General features: G+C 33.8%; 1 protein-coding gene across 1 annotated transcript; it reads left to right on the forward strand.

Annotated features, from left to right (window-relative positions):
* Positions 1–669: 669 nt before the first annotated feature.
* Positions 670–13,531, forward strand: LOC147807124 (uncharacterized). Its single transcript, XM_087168777.1, has 3 exons — positions 670–3,575; positions 3,633–5,060; positions 13,384–13,531. The coding sequence occupies exons 1-3, from the start codon at positions 670–672 to the stop codon at positions 13,529–13,531; spliced, it is 4,482 nt and encodes a 1,493-aa protein (XP_087024903.1).
* Positions 13,532–27,549: the final 14,018 nt, after the last annotated feature.

Raw genomic sequence — 27,549 nt, forward strand, 5'->3', positions numbered from 1 at the left:
TTCTTCTTTCTACCTTTTTGATTTTTTTTCCCTCTGAGGTTTCGTTTTGCAGATTCAAGACGTAAACATGTTTACGAAAAGTCGCCTGAAAAATAAAAAAAAATCGTCTTCGCTAATGACGTCATACATGAAAGGAAGGAAATGGGAATAAGGGAGTGATAATAACGGCACGAGCGCGGGATATTGAGATAAATGTTTTCAAATCTCCATCTGATTCTCTTTTTTGTTGTCGTCACTTTCGAAATAGATTGTTTATTTTTCAATCAATCTGTTAATTTGTTTTTAATTTATCCAGTTTTATCTAAATCTTCAATAAGTCCTGTAATGTTTGGCAACTGTTTGGCGATCGTTCAGGCGCACTTGGCGCATTGTGTCACCCCTTCGGGGGCATGCTAGGAATCGAGGGAGAGGTATGTTTATATTGGTCGGGAGAGGTTCTCCCTTGGTTGTTTAAGAGCTGGAGGCTCTGAGTATAAAGTATAATGACTAGTTTCTTTTAGTTTCAAAATAAAGTTAAGTTTATTGTTATGAAAATCTGGTGTAATTATTTGCATGGAATATAGTCATTACAACACGCTCTCGTTTCGAACACCAGAGATTTGCACCGATAGAAAAGCAATTTCGGAAGTAGAATAAGAAGTTAGTTGGAGAATTCTGATCTGAGAGAAAATGTTCAAAAGCGTACGAAAAGAAGATTTGGTGACAGTTTTGTCAGAGATAGGTGAAGAAGCCAGTTTGGAACTGAAATTAACGGAGCTGAAACGTATGTTGCAAAATAGCAAGGAATACTTAGACGATCCGGACTTTGTTAAAGAAATACTAAATACTACAGTAGAAAACAGGAAGAGAGCTGAAGAGACAGAAAAAGCGAAATTAGAAGAAGAAAAAATTCGATTAGAACGGGAACACGAAATTGAGCTGGCGAAGATCCGAACGACACGAAGTATCGAAAGCAGAAGCCCAACCCCAGACGATCAATGCAGCCGTGGAGAAAACGAAATTTCCCTGGATAAACTGATAAAAGGAGTAGAAACCTTGACGATTCCAGTACCGAAGAAAGCGGAAGCGTGGAATATATTTTTCGACTCCATCGAAAGAGCATTTAAACATAAGAATGTTCCGGAAGAATTCAAAGCAGAGATATTGTTGAAATTAATTGGGGATAAAGCTGCCAATGTTCTTGTTTATATCAAGGGAGAAGATTTAAAGGACTATCAAAAAGTAAAAACACTGATTCTGAAGGAATATGAACCGACCCCCCAAACCTGTTTGGAAAATTTCAGAAGAGCAAAACGTTATTCAGGAGAAACACACATCCAGTTCGCTTCACGAATGACCGCAACATGGGATTATTACTGTAAATTAAGAAATGCAGAAGATATTGATACACTTAAAGAACTAATTATATCCGATAAGATATTCCAAACTTTAGACGGAGAGACAGCGTCCCATATCACAATACGACAAGGAAATACATGGTTGAAGCCTCAGGAATTAGCTAGAGAGTGTGACATTTACTTTTCAGCGCGAAGAAAATCTTTTGATGAATACCGAAGTGAAGGAAAACGCCCGAGATTTGGAGACGCAACATATTCACCCGAAAAGTATGTTCCCCCTCAACTGAGAAAAGAATATCCGAGACAAGAAAACAATTTCGTCAGGCAAAGAGAATGCTACATTTGTGGGAGCTATCGACACATTGCGAGAGACTGTTCCGATAGAAAGAAAAAGAATGAAATGACGGGAAAGCGAAATGAAAGGGATCACACAAAAATTTCAAGAAATTCGAATAAAGTATCAAGCCGAGAAGAAGCGGTGGTAGCGAAAGTAGATTCATCTCATCTACGTAGTGACGTCAGAGAAACCATTATTAAACCCCTGCAGAAAGTTAATATTTTTATCAACTCCGAAGAAATCGAAGCAATCGTCGATTCTGGAACTCAGATTTCAATTCTACATTCGTCATTCATTCCGGATGTAAAGGAGAGAGATGGAGGGAAAATTTTGTTAACTTCTGCATTCGGACAACAGATTGAAGCAAAAGTTTGCCGTACGCCGATTTATTTAAGAAATGATGGAACTAACTTATTTAATTCAGTGGATACCTTTATTGCTGTGACGGATGAATTAAATGTGCCTTGTTTATTAACTCCCGAAATACATGAACTGTTGATCAACCCCCCAGAAAAGAACATGGATTCCAACATCGCAGAAGAAAGGCGTCAGAACGAAGAAGAAAAAATGTTCGTTTTGTTTACTGAAACAGAAAAAGAGAAACAAAATACGACAGAAGAGAGAAATGAAGAGGTGGAGGAGAGGGAGAAGGGCATTGCATCAGTTGCCCCTGGCAACCAGTCAAGCTTTGGGGAGTGGCTAGAGGATAATGCAACAGCCAATCCCATCGAGTCTACTGTATCGACAGCCAAACAGCTGTTACTAGAACAACAAACATGCCCGACTCTGCACGAGCCTTGGAAGTTGTCGAAGGAAAAGAAGGGAAACTATTTTATTATGGACGGACTCTTGCATCATGAAGAAAAATTGTTTGGAGAAAAAATACGCCAATTAGTTCTCCCATTAAGTAGAAGACAGAAGGTACTTGATCTAGCTCACAACTCGGTATTTGGATGCCATATGGGCATGCGGAAGACAAAAGAGAGAATTAGATATTCCTTCTACTGGCCAGGAGTTTCTCAAGATGTGGAACACTTTTGCAAAACATGCAGCGAATGTCAATTAAGAAGCCCTGAGAAAAGGTCGGATAAAATTCCAATAACTCCAGTAGCAAGACCTGGACTGCCATTCGAAATAGTAAACATCGATATTATTGGACCCATTGATCCACCCTCTGCCAGGAAACACAAATATATTTTATGTCTTATAGATCAACACTCAAGATGGCCGGAGGCCATTCCTCTGAAAAGCTTAAGTGCAAAAGCTACTTGCACAGCTCTCCTCGAAATATTCATGCGAACAGGAATCCCGCATACTATTGCAAGTGATAATGGTACAAATTTCGTGTCAAGACTGACTAAAGAATTTCAAGAAAGATTGGGTGCCCATCCTAGATTTTCAACCCCTGGATACAGTGCTTCCAATGGACTAGTTGAACGATGGAATAGGAGTTTACAGCAGATGCTACATCATGTGATAAGGAGCGACCCATCTAACTGGGATAAGCATATCCCATTCCTGTTATTTGCTTATCGGGAAATCCCCAACTGCACCACTGGAATATCACCTTTTCAATTAATGTATGGAAGACAGCCAAGAGGACCTTTGGCAGTGCTAAAATCATCATGGTCTGGTGAAATACCCATTCCTCCAAATTTGAGTGAATCAGCTGTCGAATACTTACAACAGTTGAAAATAAGAATGGAGCAAGCTGCAGAACAAGCTGAATTGATGGCAAGTGGAAAACAACAAAAATACACTGAATATTTCAATCGAAGATCTGTACCAAAAAGTTTCAAGAATGGTGACCTAGTTTATTTACTTATACCGGACTCTAACAACAAGCTTTATGCTAGATGGAATGGTCCTGGAGAAATAGTGAGTCTTATTCCTCCTCACTCGTACAAAGTAAGACTACCAGATGGAAAAATAAAACATGTTCATTCCAACAAAATAAGAAAATTTCAAGCTCGTGTCAACGCCGTTGGAGTGATATTCGAAAATGAAGAAGATTTTGGAGAAGTCATAACTCTACCAAGAAAAGAGTTATCAACCCCTTTGGAGTATTTAAAAATTGAAGGAAATTTAGATCTAGAAAATTTGGATAAAACTCAGAAGAATAGTTTAATGACCCTCATCAACCAGCATCAAGCATTATTTACAGGAAAAGTAAAAATGGCTAAAGTGGAATCCCACAAGATCAGATTGATTCCAAATGTAGAAAGAAAGAAACCACATGTATATAGGATCCCAGAAGCGTTGAAAACAAGAGTTGATGCAGAAATAGAAGATTTGTTAAGTTCAGGACTAATAGAGGAGAGTGAAGCTGAGATAGCTCACCCAGTAGTTTGTGTAAACAAGAAAGATGGAAGCATCAGACTCTGTGTTGATTATAGAGTTCTGAATGCGGTTACTAAAGCTGACGATTTTCCGATGGAAGATGCAGTGGATCTAATGTACAATATAGGAAGAGCCAATGTAATAAGCACGCTTGATCTTCTCAAAGGTTATTACGCCGTTCCTATGGAGGAAGAAAGCAAAGAATTTACATCTTTCAAAACTCACCGTGGGCAGTATCAATTTAAAGTTCTCCCATTTGGATTGAAAAATGCCGCTGCCACTTTTCAGCGAGTTATGAACAAGTCACTAAAAGAGTTCAAGGAATTTTCAAGATCATATATTGACGATATTGCTATTTTCTCAAAAGACTTCGAAACCCATCTTCAAGATTTAGAAAAAGTCTTTACAAAATTAGAATTATTAGGATTTACCATCAACGTGAAGAAATGTTCTTTTGCGAAACCTCAAATAAAATATTTAGGACACGTGATTGGATCAGGAAAACATCAACCTGACCCGGAGAAAATAATAGCCATTCAAAAATTGGAATCACCAAAGACGAAAACTCATCTAAAAAGCCTTCTAGGACTGACGAATTACTACAGGGAATACATCCCAAACTATGCAGACGTCGCGTACCCCCTCACCGAACTCACGAGAAAAAAACAACCGGAGATGCTTGAATGGAGAGAAACACATGAGTCTGCTTTCCAACGGCTCAAAGAGAAATTGGCGAAAACAACGGAATTGATTACCCCTACCCCCAACGAGCATTTCATCATCCACTCTGATGCTTCACAGGTGGGAGTAGGTGCCTGCTTGTCTCAACGGAAAGGCGACTCAGAAGTACCAGTGTGTTATGCCAGCCAAAAGCTTTCTAAATCTCAACAGAATTGGCCCACTATTGAGCGAGAGGCCTATGGAATAGTATGGGCATTGAAGAAATTCGAACCTTGGATATTTGGCTCCCCAATCAAAATTGTGACCGACCACAACCCACTGGCATTCATTGTTAAAAATGCTCCCCAATCGTCTAAGCTCCAAAGGTGGGCGCTTGCCCTACAAAAATATAATTTAAGTATCGAGCACTGTCCGGGAAGAAATCTTAAAAACGCAGATGCCCTTTCCAGACTCCCAATCTCAGGTGATTAAAAATTAATAAACTGTCGAGGTCAATGCAGACTTAAAAGTTATTTCATGACTCTTATATTTTTTTATTAGAGACTCTAAGTGTTTATATGCTTATATTGATATTTACTTGTGGATAAATTTAAAATAACAGATATTTTAGGTAAGTGCTTAATTAATTTGAAAACATATTTTAAAGTAAGATTTTTATAGTTCAAAAAAAAAAAAAAAATTAATGATTTAGTGTTTGAAAAATAGTAAATTTCATTGTTTATATGTATAATTTTAAGATATGATTAAAATCCATGGAAATATAATTATTGAATTGTAGTGTTTATACATGATCTTTGAGGTGTCATGGTTTAAAAATATTTTTTATTTTGGTTTGTAGTAATAATTGTTTAATTGATAATGTGAGTATTAAATATTATTAGTATTACTGTGTGTCAGTAGGTTATAGTAAAGGTGGATAATTATTCTTGTATTAGATATTATTTTATAACTATTTTTGCTATAAAAAAAGGTTATATAGGATTGAATTGTTGATTGCTAGCGTTATAGTGTATAATTAATAATAACTGAGTTCATATATGAGTAGTTTGAATATCTCATCTGTTTAATATTCCTATTATGTTTTCATTGGAAATATTGCATAATCATGTTTATCGTATGTATCATTCTGTATTATATTTTTTTTTTTTGATCGCAAACAGTTGTTTTTTTATTTTTATTTTCAGATTAACGATTAATTATTTGTAATATAATCATTATCTTAGGGGGAAAGGTGTAATGTTTGGCAACTGTTTGGCGATCGTTCAGGCGCACTTGGCGCATTGTGTCACCCCTTCGGGGGCATGCTAGGAATCGAGGGAGAGGTATGTTTATATTGGTCGGGAGAGGTTCTCCCTTGGTTGTTTAAGAGCTGGAGGCTCTGAGTATAAAGTATAATGACTAGTTTCTTTTAGTTTCAAAATAAAGTTAAGTTTATTGTTATGAAAATCTGGTGTAATTATTTGCATGGAATATAGTCATTACAAGTCCCAATTTCAAAAATTGAAAGTAACTCTAATTTTTTCCCGAAAGCCTTTTTATTTATTTCCAAAATTCTCCTTTTCTCCTCTAAATCCAATTAAATTTTAACGTTTATTATTGTTATTTTAATTCAACAAACCTTTTTCAAAAAAGGAAAGTTTTCTCAATTATTCAACTGAATTCAATACATTTTTATAAAAATTTTATACCTCAGTTGCCGGAATTTGAAATTCACAAAAAGTAATTTTTGAATATTTCCTTATTAAACAGTTTTTTTCTGTCATGTCGTAAAATTTTAATAATTTGGCGAAAAAAATAGTCTATTAAGGAATTGAAGAATTGTTATATTTTAGAATAGAATCCATTTGTTTAGCTTTTGCTGAATTAAGAAAACTTCAAAGTACCTATTGGATAAGAAATTCCTAATTAGATATAAATGTATTAACAGGTTTAAAAAATAATTGGTTTTAAAAAATAAAATGCTTTAACTTCCGGTACCCTTGCGTTCCGTGAAACATCTTTTGGAAACTGCTGCTTTAAGGAATACATAATTAATTAAAACCGTAAACACATTGGTGTGCAGAAGAGGGGGGGGGGCGAAGAGGAATACGGCCCAGCAAAATTTTATATAATTGATGATAAAATGTTGAAACAATTTCATTTTTCTAATTATATTTAAAAACTGCCGTTGAACAGGCGATCTAATTTTGAACCCAACACGAAAGACAATGAAACTACTGGATCAAGCATTGGGATAGTCTAGATTTTGTGGAGAAAATTTCGATCTAACCCGCATTTGGAGGGGAAAATCAGAAAACATCGAAAGGAAAACTACGAAAACCTCTCATGGTTAGCTTGACAGTAAAGGGATTTTAACCCATGATCCGTCTACCCCTCAGAAAACTTTATGTGAACACTGAGATTAAGGTTAGCCGGAAGCAAAATTTCGAATTACAAGCACCCACTGAGATTCTGACTTGGCTCACCTAATTGGGAGACAAGAGCTCTATCCCCTGAGCCTATCACCATGCTCCTTATTTTATTTTATGACTGGCGTTGAACAGCCGGCCCAATTTTGAGTTTACGCCTATCTATACCCATCTCCGTATCCTTGTCATTTTGAACCCAATCCAGAAGACTAGGGAACTCCTGGATCAAGCATTGGGTCAAACTAGCCTTAATGACGAACTTTTTAATGGAACCAACCAGTATTTGCGTTACAGGGAGAGGAAAACCTTCCACAGTGGCAAGGAGATTCCCTCCCATGATCTATTAACCACTAAGAATATTTTATGTAAGTACTACAGTCGGTGCGAACCGAGATCAAAATTCGAAACGACCAGCCAACGCTGGGAATGAACATGGACCACTTCATTCAAAGGCGAGCTCTCTAATATATATTAGTGCCACGGCTGGAAGCTTCCTTAGAACAGGGATGGCGAACCAATGGCACGCGTGCCATTTATGGCACGCGACACACTATTCTGGGCACGCCACTGATCACAAAGTTCACTACAAAGCATATTAACAATTAAATTAAAATTCTCAAAAACAAACAAAAAAATTAAAAATTATTAACAAAACAATTTATAATTAATTCCAAAAAAAATTAGTAACCATAAAAAACAAGCTAACAATAAATAACCAGCAAAAAGAGATTTAACAGTTCTGCTTAAACTAACATCTTACAACCTAATATAAATTATTTGTCATCTAATCTGCAACAACAGAATTCACACTGATGTTACTTTAAGTTGAATTACACTTATAACTGAGACCCTGCAAAAAAAAAAAATTTCTTTATAGTAAATAGTTTTGATTTGATAGTATTTAGTATTATTATTTTCCCAATAATCAGAAAGTCAAAATTATTTGACGGCACGTCTATGACCTCACTAAACAATTTTTTGAAAAAAATGGCACGTTGGTGCAGAAAGGTTCGCCACCCCTGCCTTAGAACTTCTGTGTTGACGGCTATGTATTCAAAAGTTTCATAGTAGGTTATAAAGCAGGGGTTTCCAACTGGTGGCCCGGGGGCCGCATCCGGCCCTTGAAGCCTTTTTTTTTGTGGCACACGAACTTAAATATATTAGTTGTCATTTTTTTGCGGACAATTTTCCTAAAACATCTATATGGGTTTAAAATACTTTTCTCGTTAATAGAAACCTAATTTCTTCCTTTCTGTTAAATTTAACATACCAATAGAGCAAAAAAATTTATTTCCCGGGTTTTGCATCTAAGAAAGTATTTATTCAAATACAAAAATAATCGTGTATGTTGCTCTTATTTATTTCATTTTTTTTGTATTCTGTGAATATAATTCAGCGTGTGTGTATCAGAAATTTTCTCGAAGAAATTCTCCGATTTAATGTTTTGAAACCACTCGTTTTGGACGAAAATATTTACACATACATTTGTAAATTTTAAATGTAAATATCTATTCTCTGGTGGTTGCAGCAGACTAACCTCAATTTTCTCATTGAACATTCTGTGTGATACTATGTAAGTTTTATTACCAACCTTTTCAAAGTTGTACATCTTAACAATTAGATATCTGTTGCACATTAATTGTTTAATACATAAGTGCACATTAAAGTTATTGTAGCCCGAATTTTTATTATTTATTTAATATTTTTCGAAATATTATTAGTAACAATTAAGTATTTTTAAAAATCCACTTCTTATTTTAATCTGTGATTCAATACTTTTGTTTTGTACAACTTGGTAAATTTTAATGTTCTTTCAATCATAAAAAGAGTCCTATATAAAATTTTGATAAAGTTGCGGCCTGGCCACTTGATTTGTGTTGTAAATTGTGGCCCCGGCCTCATGTAAGTTGAAAAACCCCTATTTTAAACAACAGTTTTTTACTATTTTTTCAAAAGAATGTGTCTGTTCTTTAAAGTTAAATTACACGAGTTTTCTGAATTTCAGCTATTATTCTACAAGCTCGACAAGACTATTTACAACTGAATCATTCAGCTGAAACGATTCCTAAAGACCGACCGTGAACCTGAATGTCCCCAGCAGATGTTTTGCACGCTCGGGTTGAAATAACGGGTTTCGGCGTTAAATTTTTGCTATTACGAAATTAATGGAGGCTACTAAAAGCTCCCTGATTTGTTTAGGATTTATCAGCTTTGCATATTCGCCGTACAGACAAGGAAGTTGACCTGCCGCATCCGCACCCAAAAGGCTAGAAGAGGTTTTACAATGGTTTTAATTGCTATATTCAAACATCTGCTCTCTCTAATTCATTTACTGCGTGTTTGATTTTAAAAAATAACCAAAAAAAAATCATGTGCATATTTATTGCATAACATCTTGAAGAATTACATTGACATTAGCATCGCAACCAAAGATTTTTATTCAGTGAATTTTTCAAAAATTTTTATGCTTCTTGTAAGCCTTAAAATCACTTTACGTCTTACGAGCTCCTCTAATTTTTTTGTGCAAAAATTTTTTAAAAAAATTACATAATATCATTTTTGCAAGGGAGACTAGGGAAGTGTGACTCGCCACTTTTGAAATAAATTAGTGGGATGTATGCCTTATGAGGAAAAATTTTAGGGAGCAACATTTGTTTCGGCCCATAGAAGGTTCTATGAGAGATAAAAAATAATTCAATACATAGAAAAATTCAACATATAGAAAAACAATAATAGAATCTACCTTAAAAATAATTATATAACTTCTGTCTCATTATAAGCTAGGGAACAAAACGTATTTTTCAAGTATTGCCAAAATACTGTTTAAAAAGGTACATCTTGTATATATATTAAAGATTGATTTCTGGAAAATACACTTGTTTTAAGACTTTGATTTTTTCAAAAATGTTTTCTTACATTTGGACTCTCATATAAATGAAATTTATTATTGGAAAATTTTTTGAAAAAAAAAAGAATTAAAAAAAATTTGATGGCAATTTTTTTTTAAATTAATCTAACAGGTTTTTCTGAAAAAGTAGAGATATATAAAATTTTCGAAATCAATTTTGACAATAAATATGCATTATATAGTACGTGAAAGTACCACAAAATTAATTGGAGTATGAGATAATTACAATAACTAGTAGTCTGCATTGAAGTAATAAAATACCGATTTTTCTATATATTGAATTATTTTTTATCTCTCATAGGACCTTCTAAGGGCCGAAGCGAATGTTGCCCCCTAAAATTATTCCTCATAAGGCATACATCCCATTAGTTTATTTTTAAATTGGCGAGTCACACTTCCCTAGTATCCCTTGTTAGCCACAGGTGGCCGAGCGGTCAGAGTACCTGACTGCGAAGCCAAAGGTTTCGGGTTCGAATCCAGCTCAGGGTACGGATGTTTGTCTCTGTGTGTTGTTCTGTGATGTGTGAATGTGGCCCACCCTTTGAACGGGTATATGCGGCAGTGTGGCGAGGGTAACGTCTCTCGTCTCCGTGGCGTAGGTTCACAAGGTGCCCACTGGGTTACGCTATATGAGCAACACTTGCAGCATCTTCCGAGGAGAAGAAGTGAAAGTTGAGTGTCTACCGTTAAAAAAATAATAAATAAATATTTAGCACAGATCTTATCAGCCGAATTTATTCACGAACATTTGTTGTTGTTGTTCATTTACGTCGCACTACAGCTGCCCAATGGGCTATTGGCGACGGTCTGGGAAACATTCCTGAGGATGAGCCGAAGACATGCCATCACAATTTTGATCGTCTGCAGAGGGGATGGCATCCCTGCTTCGGTAGTCCGACGACCTGCACGCGAAGTCGAGCACTTTACTGTAGAACAGTTTAACGAGGACCAATACAGCACACCCTCGGTCCCTACGCAGACTGATCAAAGTGGGTCACCCACCAGCACACTGACCGGAGACAGTGATACTTGACTTCGGTGATCTGCTGGGAACCGTGTCTTAACGATCAGTCCACTGCGGGACCACGAGCATTTGTATTTTCTGTTTACCTTAAAAATTACTTGCATTTTACGAAATATCTAATTTTTCCGGTAGAAAATAACTAAAAAAAAATTATTACATATATTTTACATTACATCTTGAATAATATGAGGAAATGACATTAGCTTCATAACCACACTTTTATGCTTCTGGTGCACTTCAGAAAAATTAAAATTTGGCGATCTTCTAGAATTTTTTTTCTGTTTCATGCAAGTTATGAATAAATTTTTGCGAATTGATACGTTTTATTCAATTTTTCACTTTTCGATACCGACTAGGTTATTAAATGTGCTCGAGGGAAAAATTAATTTTGCAGCAACAGGGAAAAGGAAAATGCTAAAGAAAAAGACTTCACAAAATTTAAAGTAATTTCCAATTTTTTTTACAGCATTTCTTGATCTTTGAGTTACTTAAAATTTTCCAGAGAACTCTAAAGCTTTTGTAACACCTTACGGATCACTTTTATGTAATGAATTATTTAATTTTTTTCTGTAACAGACGAATCATTAATATTTTCTTTGAATTGTTGCGTTTTGCTTGATTTTTCATTTTTTGATATCCGCGGAATGCTTTTAAGGTCCGCAAAAAACTATTTTGCAGCCAAGGAAAAAAAGAAAAAAATGCAAAACAAAAACATTTTCGAAATAAAGAGTCCAAATTTTTATAGCAATTTATTGATTTTGGAGATACTACTTAAAAAAAATGACTAATGACTTAAAGAAAAACGAAAAAAAAACATATATTTTTCCTAATATTACCTCCGATTCACATTTATTTTTCTTGTCAAGATTTTTAGATTATTTTCAAGAAATTCAAATTTTTTTAACAGGATGTTAACACATGCAGAGTACACCACATTTTTAAATCTCACTTTTAGCTCATAATTTTTTTTTTTCCACTTACTTTTAGTTTCCCGATAATGAGAGCCAAACGACAACGCCTTTCTCTTAAGCTTTGAATTTGTTATAGGAAGTGGGTTTCCTACTATAAGGAGAATATTAATAAGATATTCGCATGATCATACACAGGGTGTTCTTTAAGGACCACCCTTATTTGTAGAATCCTTTTCAAAAATGATAGCGAAAAATTAGACTCATTGGGGATCGTAAATTTATTTTTAATCGAGGAAAAAATAAATAAAAAGGCTATTGAAATCTGGATAAGCACAATCAATGAACGTGAGTGTACAGAACATCTGAAAATCGTCGTTAAACTCTTCTCTGCTTCTTCACACACTCAAAAATGTTTGAGTGCTTCATACACCCGCCTTCCTTAATTGTGATCTTTGTCGATAGCCTTTTTGTTTTTTCCTCGGTTGAATATTTACTACAATGATCCCTAATGAGTACACTTTTTATCTTCATTATTGACAAGGATTCTAAAAATAACTATATTAAAGGCAGTCTTTGCGGAACACCCTATTAATACAGTACAGCAACGATATTTAAAATAATGATGATATTTTTTGTCCCAAATAAATGTGCCTGAATAATATTAATAGCGCAGCTTCATTTTTGATTTACATTTAAAAAAAATTTATAAAATGAAAAAAAAATTGCTTTTTTTTAAAAAAAAAAGCTTCGATCATTTATGTATTTATTTCATTGCTTTTAACATGGTATGTTTTATTCTGCTGTATAGCAGTATAAGTATTATCACTACACGATACACTTGTACGTGCACACTTGTACGATACCATCAGAAAAAGAAAAACCAGTCATTGCAATGACAGGTTTAACTGCAATGACCTATACATGTTTAGGAAGAGTATAAGATAAATATGTTGATGGTTTAGTAAAGTAAAAAAACAAATACCACGCCATTAACATTGCACTCATAGTTCTTTGAACTCAAAAACTGTACATTTTATTAAGTCGCTAACTCATGATTTTTCTTATTGTTCTTCTTTCTTTTTTCAAATCAAATTATGGGAAATTCTATTTTTGAGATTTCCATCAAAACATAGAAATCACGAAAAAAATTTTTATTATTATTTCATCAGCGCTGATGAATACTGAACAGCCCATTCACTAAGTACAAAAATAGCAAAGCAGGTGCAATTACAAAAACTTCTTGATTATATATCCCAAACTTATGACTTTTGTGTACCCCTTGTAAATTTTTCGTAACGCTGTGTACTACTAATAAAAAAAGAATGCATTTTTTTAAAAATATGTTTAGTTTTATTTTTTGGTATAAAGTTTTGCTAATAAGTTTATTTGGAAGGATGATATTGTAGAACGATGATATTGTTTTTGCTCTGATAACAGTTCATCAGGAGAAGAAAGGACTGGTGCAGTCTTCTTGAGAAAGCCAGGGTCCACCGAGGACTGTCGAGCTACTGATGATGAACAGTTCATCATAATTCGGTTCTCTTGTGGTCAATTTTATTCTGAGATGCAATTCCACGTCCAATAATCTATTTCTTTTTTTTTAGAATTAATGTCCACGAATGCTTCACAACTTTTTCTGTTAAAACTGGATACTCATTTTGCATTTGCAGCCAGAATGATGTTAAAGTACACTCCTCGTGTTTATTTTTCAAAAAAATTATATTTTATGAAAATAATCAAAATAAGTAGAATTTATTTCAAAATTTTACTATAAAAAAATTGCACAAAAGTTAAAAATCACAACTGGCTGTTGACACTACTAATTATTAATTGCTAACTCTGCAAAAAATAGCCAATAGAAAAATACGTAATCGTAAATTTTCATGGCTAGCTTTGTTTTTAAATAAAATCTTTTGAAATTTTCGCTTGTTGCAAGATATTTCGCATAAGAACGCGTACCCCAGCTAAACTGTTCCCGTACCCCTGGGGGTACGCGTACCACACTTTGGGAAACGCTCTAGATAGATAGTATAGATATAGATAGATAGATATCTCTCTTATGTTTAGTTTTATTTTTTGGTATAAAGTTTTGCTAATAAGTTTATTTGGAAGGATGGATTTGGAAGGACGTGGAAAATCGAGAGAAATCTACAAAAAGTAAGAATAACACAAATTGGTCAAAACTTTCGATATAATAGTTAAATTATTAGGTATAATAGTTAAATTATTGAAACCGTATATTTTTCAGATTGAGTAATATCTTATAAAACTTTGGTTTCAAAAATTCTAATCCGTATAGAAAAAAAAATTGATCTCGAGTTTTTATTTATTTATTTTAATTTTTAATTTTTATTTTATGAGAGCTGATAAAAATTGATCAGTCAATACATAAAATGCAAAGATTATGAAGCAGGTGTACCAGGGCTCGAAAAACCGTTGTGACCGCCCGTCCTCGGCGGTCACAAATTCCCCGCGGACAACGAATTTCTCGAATCCGACGTCCGCGCGGACGGCCTTTTTCCAGCTAATGATCGTGGTACGTTTTCAATTCTTGCTATCTTTCAAGAGTCTAGCGCCTCATACACAACACAGCATCATACTGCGCAAAGTGGAATTGATGTTTTCTCGGTCTGGGAGTACTGCAGCGGTTGAAAGGCGTTTTTCAGCAATAAACTTGCAAAATTGAAAGGGGAAAAAAAAAGAAAAAAAAACGCACTATGTACTGGTTGGTCTTGAACAAGAAACGTTACACGCAATTATGGACATCTACCTAAATGGAAAATTCCTTTCAGATTTCCGTGCTGAAACCTCTGTAAATCATTGGTTTGATTGTGGAACTGGCAAACGTCATATTTGATTCATTTAAATTATTTCATAAAAGAAATAAATTATTTCATAAAAGAAATACTAGGTTATTATTAGTAGCCTAGTATTTCTTTTATTACTGTATAATGTAATCCTAGTATTTGTAATCCTAGTAACTACTTATTCATTGTGCAATTTATATAAATGTTTGTGATAAATAGGGGAAAATTACATTTTTATTTATTTAAAAAGCTACGGGTTAGTTTCAAAGGAGGACGGGTAAAATTTCTGAGTTCTTTCGAGCTCTGAGGTGTACTGACAAATACTTTTTGATTCTCTGAATTAGCACCAAACCATAGCGAGATATACAAAAAGTAGAAGAAAAAAACAAATAGGTCAGTGGGTTCACCGAGTCTACTGGCTTTATTTAAACCATATATTTTCCAAAATGCGGATATCGTAAATAACTTGGGGTCAAAAATCCCAATATGTAAAAAAAGATTTTAAAAAAAAACTTATTTTTTTTAATTTGGTGCTAGTTTTTATCTGATTTCCTCAGCACAATCACTTAAATTATCGTCTGCATCAATTAGGTGGTCCCTTTAAGCCGTGGAGACTGTTCTTAGTAAGTATAAATTCCATTAATAGTTAAAAATTGCTCATGGTATAAAGTTTAATTTATATTTATTTGTAAATTCTTTTATTTTATTTTGTGTACAGCTCATTTAAAGAATAGCATAGCATACAGCACTTAAAAAGAAATTTTGTCCTCAAAACAGCAATTGTTAAACAACAAATTGAGTCTAATTTAAGATAAGAAAAGAGCAAGTCGATAAAAACATTTATGGTATTACAAATAGATAAGGAAAGGAAAAACATCGATAACAAATTCCGAATCAAATATTTTATTAGATTTTTATACGATATATCTTAAAACTTATTTGAATGCAAAACTTTTAAAATAAATTCGTACTAAATGTATAAACTTCATCAACTATTATTAATTTTTATAATTAGCTATTTATAAGCTTTTGAAATATAATTGAATGCAAAATCAGTATTAAAATTTATTTGAATACCAGTTTTTAAAGAATTTAATTTTTTTTTAAGAAACAAGAGAATAATTTTCATTTCAACGTACAATTTTTTAAAAACGAAATTGAGTTTGTACTCGCCTCTTTTAGAGCCACCTGCAATATTAGGTCGAGTGACCACGCAATGCCGGAGTCGATAAGTACAGGATAATTCTAGGCCATAGCCATAGAAGAGAGATGTTGTTGTTGACGAATGCCTGTTTAGATAGAGGGGATGTGATTGTTCTTGTTTTCCAGTGGCGCCATCTATGGCCAAGAATTCGACTTCTGCCATAACATACGTCACATCCGCTTATAGGGCGGACCCATTCATACATCCACAGATTGTAATTTTGACCTGTCCCGCAGTGGACTGATCCGACGCCAATAGCCCATTGTGCAGCTCTAGTGCGACGTAAATGAACAACAATTTTGACCTGAATCAGAGAATGATCGATCTCCAATCCAGTACCCCCAGTCGGTATTGATTTGTTATGGGACTTGACTCATCTCGCTCGAATGGTTCGTCGTAGAATGTTCTTATGTCGACAGTGACCCTACTCATGTTTCGAATTATCTGTATGCCAAATTTACTCTCTTTTGTCCGGGTAGTTTAGGAGTTTATAAAGGAAGCACACATACACTGACGGACATTTATTTATTTATAAAAAGATAATCAAATATATAGATAGATAATCAAATGTCAAGATGAAAAACTAAAAAAAAGCAGGACTCGGTCAACAGATATATCAAAGTAATTGGTTTCTGCGGATCTCCCGCCTAAAAACATATACTATTTTGATTTTATGTTTTAAATTTAAGTTTCATACCTATGAAAATTTCGCTATTTGAGGTGTTGACGGCCATCGAAGGAATTTAAACATAGTATCGCCATTGACATGTTAATTTTAAATTAGTTTACTACTGTTTTCTTACGAATCACGGTGAAAACATTTTTATCATTTAAATGAGAAAATCAAAGTTTCATAAATTTTTTTGTTCGTGTATATTTAATGTTTTACCCATATTTAGTATAGGAAAATTGCGAGAGCATAAATTTGTTAAATTTGAGGCTTTATTAAGATGATAATTTGTTTGTTTCTAATGACACTCGGTCAGTCTATCACTTGACATTAGTAACAAAATTAAAAAGGAAATTTTGAAATTAAGTATGACAAGCTCGTCAGCCATTGGCCTTTTGTAAATTAAGTCAGAAAGGTGAACCTTTTATTTAACAAGAGAGCACCGCAAGGGTGAAAGTACGTCTTAGCTCATAACCCCATGGATAGATGGCAACACCACTCATTCGTGAGGCTATTATCACAATTTAGACATTGATCTGAAGGGGAAGGACATTTTCTACTGGTCCCTGTACCCATGGCAGAGCTCAGTACAGCCATGGCCCCTCCGGACCGGAGTATGATTCTCTGACCAGTGGGCTACCTCGGCCAGAAGTTAATTTAAATTAAACAAGTGTTCTTTTATAATAATTATTTTATAGGAGCGAAGTAAATGCCTATTCTATAGAGATTACAAATCAGCATTAGTTACAGTATTTTTACCGGTATAAAAGTATATTCAGAAAAAATTTTCAAATTTTTTAATAAAATTGTCATAAAAACTCAGATTAATGTAGTACCTGGAATATATCTCCTACTCTTGGATGTTTTATTATTGAATATTTATTAGGCTTTTATTTGTTGGAAACTGATTTGTTTGTGGTAATGTTTTTATGCGATTTATATTTGCTAAGAGTTTTCTTTTGTGGGGGATTTGAAATTTTGTTATGAAGAATTAAGATTGGCACCAACCTCAGTCAGCAAAATTTTCATGGGAGTGGAATTTATATTTAAAAAAGTAAGGCAGTATATATTTAAAACATGAAACAAGAGACATTCGCAAAAAGCAATTATTTTGAGAAGTCTGTTCCTTTTTAATCCATAACAAGTCATAATTATTAAATCAAATGCAATGTGGATCATAAAATTTTTGTATTGTGCAAACCTGTATTTTCTACACTCAAATTAGAAAACAAATGAGTTAGTTATTTTCACACACCAGCTTGGCTTGAAAATATGCAAAAAAGGTAACTAAGTAAAATTTTGGTTTGGTTGGTTCTAATGCCACTTGCCACATGAGCAAGCCTGCCTGGTGAAAACGAGCTAATTTAAGGCAGAGTGTGCGATTCTTGTTTTTCAATGGCGCCATCTATGGCCAAGAATTCGACTTCTGCCACATCATACGTCACACCTGTTTATAAGGCGGACCCTTTCATACATCCATTCATTCATCCACAGATCGTAATTTTGACCTGAATCAGAGAACGATCGATCTCCAATCCAGTACCCCCCCCAGGTATTGATTTGTTATGGGAACATGGACGAATTTGCGACTCGACAGAATTTTAGCGTGCATCAGTCACCAACTACACGGGGAGTCTTCAGCCGGCGGGGTTCGAACCCATGAACTCCCGAACATATGCCCAGCGCCCTACCGACCAGGCTATCCCAGTCAAAAGAATAAATCTACAAATTTTTATTTTGAGCACCTGTTTCTACGGATAAAATGAAACCACACGAAAAAAGGTAACTAAGTAAGACTGTAAATTTGTTATAAAAATATATTCTATTAAACTAAGCTCAGTGGCGCGAAAGCCCATTGAGGGCTAAGGTGCAAGAGCAGACGTTCCGGTTAGGTGGTCAGCCGAACGCGAAACCTCTAGTGTTTAGTTCCCAAGCGTGCTTGGTGCTCATTTATCGACCCACTGAAGGGATAAAAGGCTGAGTCAACCTTGCCCGGCCCGAGGTTTGAACCCAAGACCTGCGACACGCGAGCGCGAATCGCTACCACTCAGCCACCGGGCGTCTTACATTCTTTTACGCATTTTAAAAGTATGCTCCCGTGATCTTTTCAAAACGATGCGCAGCGAAAGCTTCTTTACCATTCAGGTTCATAAAGAAAGGCAGTAAGAAGGCAAGTCAGACTACGCTTAACTAATTAACCAGTTTTCGTAAGAGTATTTAAAGTGAATGCAAAGTCGAGTTAAGGATGCGTCCGGAACAGAACAACACGAAGCAGGTAAGATTTCACTATAAAACAGGAAAAATGTCCTTTAAATAAAAATATGTGTTTCCTTCATATTTTTAGTAGAAAATAATGAATCTCATGCACCAATTTCCCAAATATCCACATTTTAACTGAACGATTTTACGTATTTTACACAATAATAACTTAGAGGCAAAGGAAAAGCACTCTCCTTAACAGTGGGGGGTCTCCCTGGCCGAGCGGTATCGCCGGTCCAAACGCTCTGTTAAGCGTGGAGGTAGCGGGTTCGAATCCCGCCGTAACCCTGGATGTATTCTTTGTGATGTCTTTCTCTGAATTGTTCTATCTGTATTTTCTACTTGACAATGACTTATAAGCCTATATTGAGCACACAAGTCAGCAAATGTATGTAATCTCAATAAAATAAATAACTTTAACAGTGGGGCCAACTTGGCATCTTTGGCGACAAAAACTTTATCTACCTCCCTGAAGTTTCGAGACTCTAGATGCCTAACGGCGGGAGATATCCAAGAATTCACTAAAAGCTTGGTAACTTTTCTCCCACACAAACGGTGCGTGATAGTCCGAAATATTTTATTGCATTAACACAGATTTAGTTCCAAAGATTTACATCCCGATTACATTTGGGATAAGCTTTAAACCTAATTATTTCGCGCGGTTACCTTCGCAACTTCATTTAAAATACCGTTTCTTTTTCTTTTCTTTTTTAAATTCCTATTTAATGTTTGACTACTATGAAAAGTATTAAACTTTTTTCGCCCATGAGATTGTTTAGTAATAGTGCGAAAATTTAATTCATACTTAGGTTTTACAGTTTTATTTCTTATTATTTCAATAACTTTTTTTGACCAAACACAGTTTTTAATAAAAGTAATAACTTATTTATTTTTTAATAATTGCAAAAGTGAGTGAGTTTAAATACCAATTTAAATATATTAAACATAAAATGTTGCGTAATTAAGTAACAGCCTGGGAGTACTTTATAATAAATGTGCCTTTAGTTTTGCCTAATTTAGTTCGCCTTTAGTTTGGCTTCTAATTTAAAAAGATAATCAAATAAAAAACCTAATAAGGGAGAATAATAAGTAATTCCTTTTCAAAAATAAATATTTTAAATCAGTAATAATATACAGTGTGCCATAAATCTTAGATATACATAAAAAATTTCTATGAATTCTAAAACAATGCATATTTTTCCCAATAGTTTTAATAAATGTGCAATAAATTAGTAGAAAAAGATACTACAGAAAACGAAATAAATCTAGAAAATTAAAGTAGAAAAAATAAATATGCACATTTTAACCAATTTCAACTACCACAAAAGTTTTGCACAAATGACAATATTCATTCAAAGAAAAGAAAATACAAAATTTTAATAATTGATTTGATACTCCTCTTTTAATCAACTGAAACACACAGTTTTCCGTTGAAAAGGCAAAATTTTGCATGTTTTCTTGATTGATATTAAACCATGCAGTTTTAATGGCCTCTTCCGGCTCTTATGAGTACTATATTTCGTTTCCATATAAGGCCAGTAATACGATGTAATATCCATTATTGACGTCTGGAATACCTAAATTACCTTTTTTTTCATTGCCGAACAGCTCATTAATCTATTCATAACCATATGACAAGTACTTGTGGAATTAATCTAGTCTAGCTTGCTTATAATGTAGTTCAAGACAAGGAATTCTGGCCATCTTAATATCATTGTCTCTTCCTTATTTAAATTTTATTTTTTCTGTTTTAGTTTTTTAGCTACTTATTTTCTTTTTATTCGAATCTTCTCATATGCTTTTTATTACACTTACAGTAATGTCCGAGAGTTCGTGGGTTCGAACCCAGCCGGCCGAAGACTCCCCGTGTAGTAAAGTGACTGATGCACGTTAAATCTGTCGAGTGGCAAAAGTCCTCCATGTTCCCATAAAAAAATCAGTACCTCTGGGGGTACTGGGTTGGAGATCGATCGTTCTCTGATTCAGGTCAAAATTACAATCTGTGGATGTATAAATGGGTCCTCCCTATAAACGAGTGTGACGTTTGGTGTGGCAGAAGTCGAATTCTAGGCCATAGATGGCGCCACTGGAAAACAAGAACAATCGCACCCTCTCTGCCTAAACAGGCATGCGTCAACAACAACACAGTAAAATAATTGTGGGAAAATCTCTATTAATTTGAAAATTATTGAAGAATAAAGTATGCCTAAATTTTTGTGACGCACTGTAGTAAAATCTCGATTAGTTATGCTCTTTGCTTCATGAAAATGCGCTTATATATCTCATGAAATGCTTCTTTGAAGATGAACTAAAAAAATTTTTTAGGTAAGCAATACTGTGGCTGAACTAAATCAGTAATTTGATTTTCATCTATAAGGCTCAATTTACTAGATCACTGCGCCCTCTTTAGCAACACTTGAAGGAAACGATTAGTTGATACTGTAGATTTGAATAGTTCATACTCCATGGTTATAATTTAATATCTCTGGCAAATGTTTGTTTTGTTTCGTACTATTGTGCTATTAATTATAATACTTAAGAACAATCTACTCTGACATCATCAAGATGCTTTCCTAAAAGTTTTCCTAAACCAAAAGACCCCTGCGCCTTCTAGCTACACTTAATTAAACGTTTAGTTGATACAGTAGATTTGAATAGTTGAAGCTCTATCGTTATTATTTAATGTCTCCCGTCATATTTTTATCTATTTCTGAAAGATTATATCATGAACGATAAAACCATTGAATAAAGATAGATCTGCGTGAAATTATGTTAGTGTTTCGATTTTTTATTTTATTTTGTACACTTATGTTAAAACATAAAATTTTCTAATCAATTCCAAATCTTTAATCCTTGATTTTAATTCTATTATACGTAAAAAAGTGTTAACGTTATGTTTCTGTTTATTTTATTCTGTCATAATAAATTTTATTAAACAGCGAAAAGGAACAAAAATCTACTTAAGTAAAGCTTTTTGGATTTTATTCTTAGCTTTAGATGGAATAATGGTACATTTAATTCTTATAAATATGTATTCTAAGGGCCGGGATAGCCTGGTCGGTAGGGCACTGGGCCCATATCCAAGAGGTCGAGGGTTCGATCCTCGCCGACCGAAGACTCCCCGTGTAGTAAATGGTGACTGATGCACGTTAAATCTGTCGAGTCTCAAAGTCATCCATGTTCCCACAACAAATTAATACCTCTGGGGGTACTGATCCAGGAGTTTCCTTGTCTTCTAGATTGGTCCAAAATTACAAGGCTACGGAGTTGAACGTAAGTAGTCGTAAACCCATGAAATTAGGTCGGCTGTTCAACGACGGTTATAAAATAAAATAAAATATGTATTCTATTCAGCATTAAAAAAATTTAAAAATCAAGAAAAATGATGAAAGTTTGAAAAATTTAAAATAAATTGTAATAAGATTTGCTAATTGAACTTTTGTCTTCTTTAACACACGAAACCCTTAAAAAATTAACATCTAAACATACATCTAAAAAATTCAATTAAAAGTAAAGAAAAAAAAATGCTTAACTCATCAATCTAACTAGTAGATAAGCTTTTTGCCGTAGCGTGGTGCTAAGACCATTTAGACTAATATTGCCATTTTACCGTTTAAAATACATCGCCTTTTAATATGCTCTAATATTAAAATGAAAACTTTTGATATATTTATCTGTGAAACAAATAATATGCAATGCATATAACTTTCATAAATTTTATGCTGATGGCAATATATAAGCACATTATATCAGCGCGTGAGATATATAAATATTTTTTTATTGAAAAATATTCCTCTTAAATTCTGTCAATTTCAAATTTAATTATTTTATTTTTAAATATGCTGTAAGCTAATTCTAACCATGAAGAATCCTTCATTCTATGCATTTACATTAGGTACCACTGGCCATAACTAAGCCTAACATATCGGTCAAAAGTCAGCAAAACGATGACCAACCTATTTGGTGGATGTTTTTGAATTATAGTGGCAAGAAAATCACCTCTCTTCATCGCCAAACTTCGAAAACATATATAGTGATATTAAGTAATTTAAAAATTGTAAAAATCATTGATTGGAGCTCAAACCAACATAAGATTTAAAGTTAAAATATTCTTAGTCATGCTAATACCACTTTTTGATTCATGGTTGGGTCTGACGATCTTCTTAGAATTTTGCGCCTGAAATGGAATTGAACTCTTTGAATTATTATTTTTTAAGCAAAAAATAAAGAATCTGGAATTCAGAGATTAGTGCTTGTAGTGACCATTTAATTGTTTTAGAAATCAACAATGAAAATAACTTGCACATAGAACTATCTTTAATGCATAATTGAATTGAATAGAAAGAAAATCTAATGTTACTTTTTGCAAAAAATAAATAAATAAAAAAACTGGCAAAAAATCCGCGTTTCGGATGACCAGTGTTTAGGGTAGTGACCGAACATAACATCTTAAAAAGTCAACAATACTATGAAAAGAAGTTTCATGTTGAAATATCCTAAATGTATCATTGAATTGAATAAAAAAAAAAGGCCTAAATAAAATGCGTTATTACTTTTACAAAGAAAAAAGTTAAGGAGAAAAATCTTGAATTCGAATGACCAATGTTTAGAGTAGGGACAGTATAATTTCCTAAAAAGTCAACAATACTACGAAAAGAAATTACATGTTGAAATATCCTAAATGTATCATTGAATTGAGTAAAAAAAAGGCCTAAATAAAATGCGTTATTACTTTTACAAAGAAAAAAGTTAAGGAGAGAAATCTTGAACTCGAATGACCAATACTTAGAGTAGGTATAGTATAATTTCCTAAAAAGTCAACAATACTACGAAAAGAAATTACATGTTGAAATATCCTAAATGTATCATTCAATTGAATAAAAAAAAGGCCTAAATAAAATGCGTTATTACTTTTACAAAGAAAAAAGTTAAGGAGAAAAATCTTGAACTCGAATGACCAGAGTTTAGAGTAGGGACAGTATAATTTCCTAAAAAGTCAACAATGCTACGAAAAGAAATTACATGTTGAAATATCCTAAATGTATCATTGAATTGAGTAAAAAAAAAAGGCCTAAATAAAATGCGTTATTACTTTTACAAAGAAAAAAGTTAAAGAGAAAAATCTGGAACTCGAATGACCAATGTTTGGAGTAGGGACAGTATAATTTCCCAAAAAGTCAACAAAAAGAAGTTGCACATAGAAATATTTAAAGTGCATAGTTAATTTTAATTAAGGAAATTAAATATTTGCGTTTTACTTTTACAAAAATAAATAAGAATAATAATACAAAATAGTGACCGTATAATTCACTAAAAAATCAACAATGAAAAGAATTTGAACTTCTAAATATATGCTTCTCACGAATCGACTGTTAATCATCTCAAAACGAAACTGACCAGTAGCCTAAATGTTTTCCTCTTTATTGTACATTTTATTTATTTATTTGATATAAGGGGAGGAGGAAACCAGTGAAATAGACGAGGTCAGAACAACCATAGCCTTATTCTCCTTCGCGAATATTTAAATTAGATGTGGGCCGTAAATGTTTTTGAAAAACAACTGCCAGAAAGCAGGTTTTTAATGTCAGATTCCCGATAGTAGAGCAGACAATTTCATATTGTAGTTTATTTCAAATTTTTTTAAACAATTTTATTATTGGGAAATTCCGAACTACAGTTACACAAGACAGCGAAATTTAAAGTTTTTTAAAAATATAAGAGATGTCTTTGTTGATTTATATGTTAGTTGATGTGTTGATTTATATGTTATTTGATTTCGAAAATGACCTTCATTTCCCCCAATCATATCAGGATTTTTTGTAAAATTGATATTGGTTTTTTTTTTACTAAAATCCTATTTGGAAAGAAATTCTTTCGAACAAATTTGCCTGTACTATCTGGTAACTACCGTCTTTATTCATTTTAATCTATGTAAAATTGAATCTTATGGTGGCAAATGAATTTTTGAGCACTTAACTTATTTTTTATAAGTAAAAATGAAGAAAAAAACCACTGTTGTCAGATCGCACGAGTCGCTAAGGTCGAGAGAAAAACTATAAGATCCTTGAGTTTAAACATTTTACATCAAATTATGACGCAGTTTCTAGAAGAAAATTGCAACATACCATTTTAATTTATTTTTATTAAGGTAACTTTAAAAAAATAGATGATTGACCAAAAAAGGCAAATATTGTGTATGTGTACATGAAATTTTGAAACAAAACAAAAAAAGAATGTTTCTATTTAAGTACATACTCTTTCAACTCTGAAACTTCTTCATGACGATCTTCTTTTATTCATGCCTACCTCGTGTTAACATCCAGCAGTAGTTGGCGAGAATGTTCTTATCCCATCTTCCTTGATGTTTACGCTCCATATCTTTTGATTAATTGGTGGAACCTTTCATCCTGCTCTTCGCTGACTGCTTCTAAATTTTCGGTCCACATATGAGTGAAGAAAATGCATTCTGTCCAGCATTTTCACTACAATTGCTTTATAGTCCGGATCCTTGAGGTTACCCAGAAATTTATTGACGACAGACAGCTTTGAAGGCAACCCAATCTTCTTTTTCTGTTGTTGTCATGCAAGTCTCAAAATCTTTATCCTTCATGAGCTTGCGGTTATCTGTATCAACAAAGATTCCCTCTTTCAACTCGGTTTGGGAAAAATCTGGAAAATTTTCGCTCAGGTATTTGAAACAATCCCCATCGTTTGGAATAGCCTTGGCAAACTGCTTCATTACACCGAATTTTATATGTAGATGGGGTAACAATACGTTTTTTGGATCAACTAAGCTGTTTAGAATAACAATCTTGATGCCTGGGTCATGATTTTGCCTTATCGGCCAATCTTTTTTGACCCACTGTTGAGACTTATCAACTGCTGTCCTACTCAAAATGAAAAATGGTAACTTTGAATATTTGCTTTGTTGGCTAAGAAGCATTGAGATAACTCTCAAAAAACCGCAAATGATCCAACTGTGGTTGATGCATTTTATTTTATTCAGGACGAGAGCCAGAAATATACTGAATGTCCAACTGGTACAGATGCATACTGGCTTCCATGATGAAGAAGAGCAGCTGCAAGGCTCCTTTCAGACGAATCTATGAACAGCCTCCCCTCATCTTTATCGTATATAATTTTAAATTTGCTCATCAATTCAAGAACATCAAAGCAATAGGCCAAGTTTTTCTCTTCCTCTAAGTACTTAATTCTTTTTCGCGATTACAACAAAATGTTTCTTTGGCCAATAAGTTTTTTTCTCAGTCTGAAACCCAACAATTCAGCTGCTTCTTTCGAAAGGCCTAGATCTCTAGTCAGATCATTAAGATCAACCTGAGAGAAGACGATGATCAACCCTGAGATCAATCCAGTTGCAGAGGACTTATATTCGATATCGGAGTCTGGTATTTCAGGATGTTCAGAGTCTGAAGACTCTGAAGAGGTGACTGACGATTCAGTTGGAAGCAAAGGTACATCGGGTCCATAAGGTATGGACAATAGAATTTTATCAGAATAAGATATTAGCCTTTGACTTTTCCGGTCATACCCACGAACATGGCAGGAACAAAAGTAACAATCACCCACGTCATGTTTCACAAAATGCCCTGAGAAAAGCAGATGTTTAAAGTCGCTTCCGAAAAAATGACTCCCGATTACGCTTGCTAATGGTCCTAAGAGGTGAAAGAACTAAGATAATAAATTCGACGCTTTCGGTAGAGGCAGATTGTGATGGGGAGAGGGACGGTGACAGGAAGGTGTTATAGAGGGGTACTCTTGTAGATTTAAATAAAGTAGTATGTTGGTCAGCCAGGGAGGGAAGAAATTCAAAAAAGAAAAAAAAAATTATGGTCAATGTTTATAAAAATACAAGCAAAGATGAATTTTTCAAGAAAACGTGACGTGATAGAATTTTTTCGCTATTTTTTTTTTTTTTTAATTTCAGCACCAGAAAATGCATTAACTTCAGCTTTAAGTTCCCTTGTATATTTTTCATCACAGGCCTGTGTTATCAGTCGCAGATTAATGCCTTCCTAGTATTCTTGTAATATTTCGCGGTTGGTTCTGATGAAAATTATTTCTCAATAGTTGCTGGTTATCGTTTCTTTATCAAAATGAATAACTTAGAGGAAATAATTGTTTCGTGTGATTTTATTTGAATGTTTACGCTGCACTTATGCTGTTTCTAATGCCACTTGCCAATGCTAACAATCCTGCTTGGTGAAACCATACGAATTTAAGACAGAGGGTGCGTTTCGTATTTTTCAGTGGCGCCATCTATGGCCTGTTTTAAAGGGCTGATCCATTCATTCATCCACAGATCGTAATTTTGACTTGAACCAGAGAATGTTCAATCTCCTATTCAGTAACCCCAAAGGCATGATTTGTGACCCAACAAATTTAACGTGCACCAGTCACTATTTACTACACGGGGAGTGCTCTTATTTTTTTGTGATTATGTAAGATTATTCAAAGAAAATTTAAAAATTCTAACTTTTCTGTGTTGATTTGTAAGTTACGCAAGATGGGATTTTAATACATCACATCCAAACATTTTGTTAGATATTTCTCTTCTGTAGAAGAAGCAATTATCTATATGAGTAAATAACATAAAATAGAAACAGGTGTGCATGTTACCGGCAAAAAGCCGATGAACAATATTT

This window comes from Parasteatoda tepidariorum, chromosome 7 (assembly GCF_982258835.1).
Source record: "Parasteatoda tepidariorum strain Cologne lab strain chromosome 7, Ptep-v5.0, whole genome shotgun sequence".
Taxonomy (NCBI): Eukaryota; Metazoa; Arthropoda; class Arachnida; order Araneae; family Theridiidae; genus Parasteatoda; species Parasteatoda tepidariorum.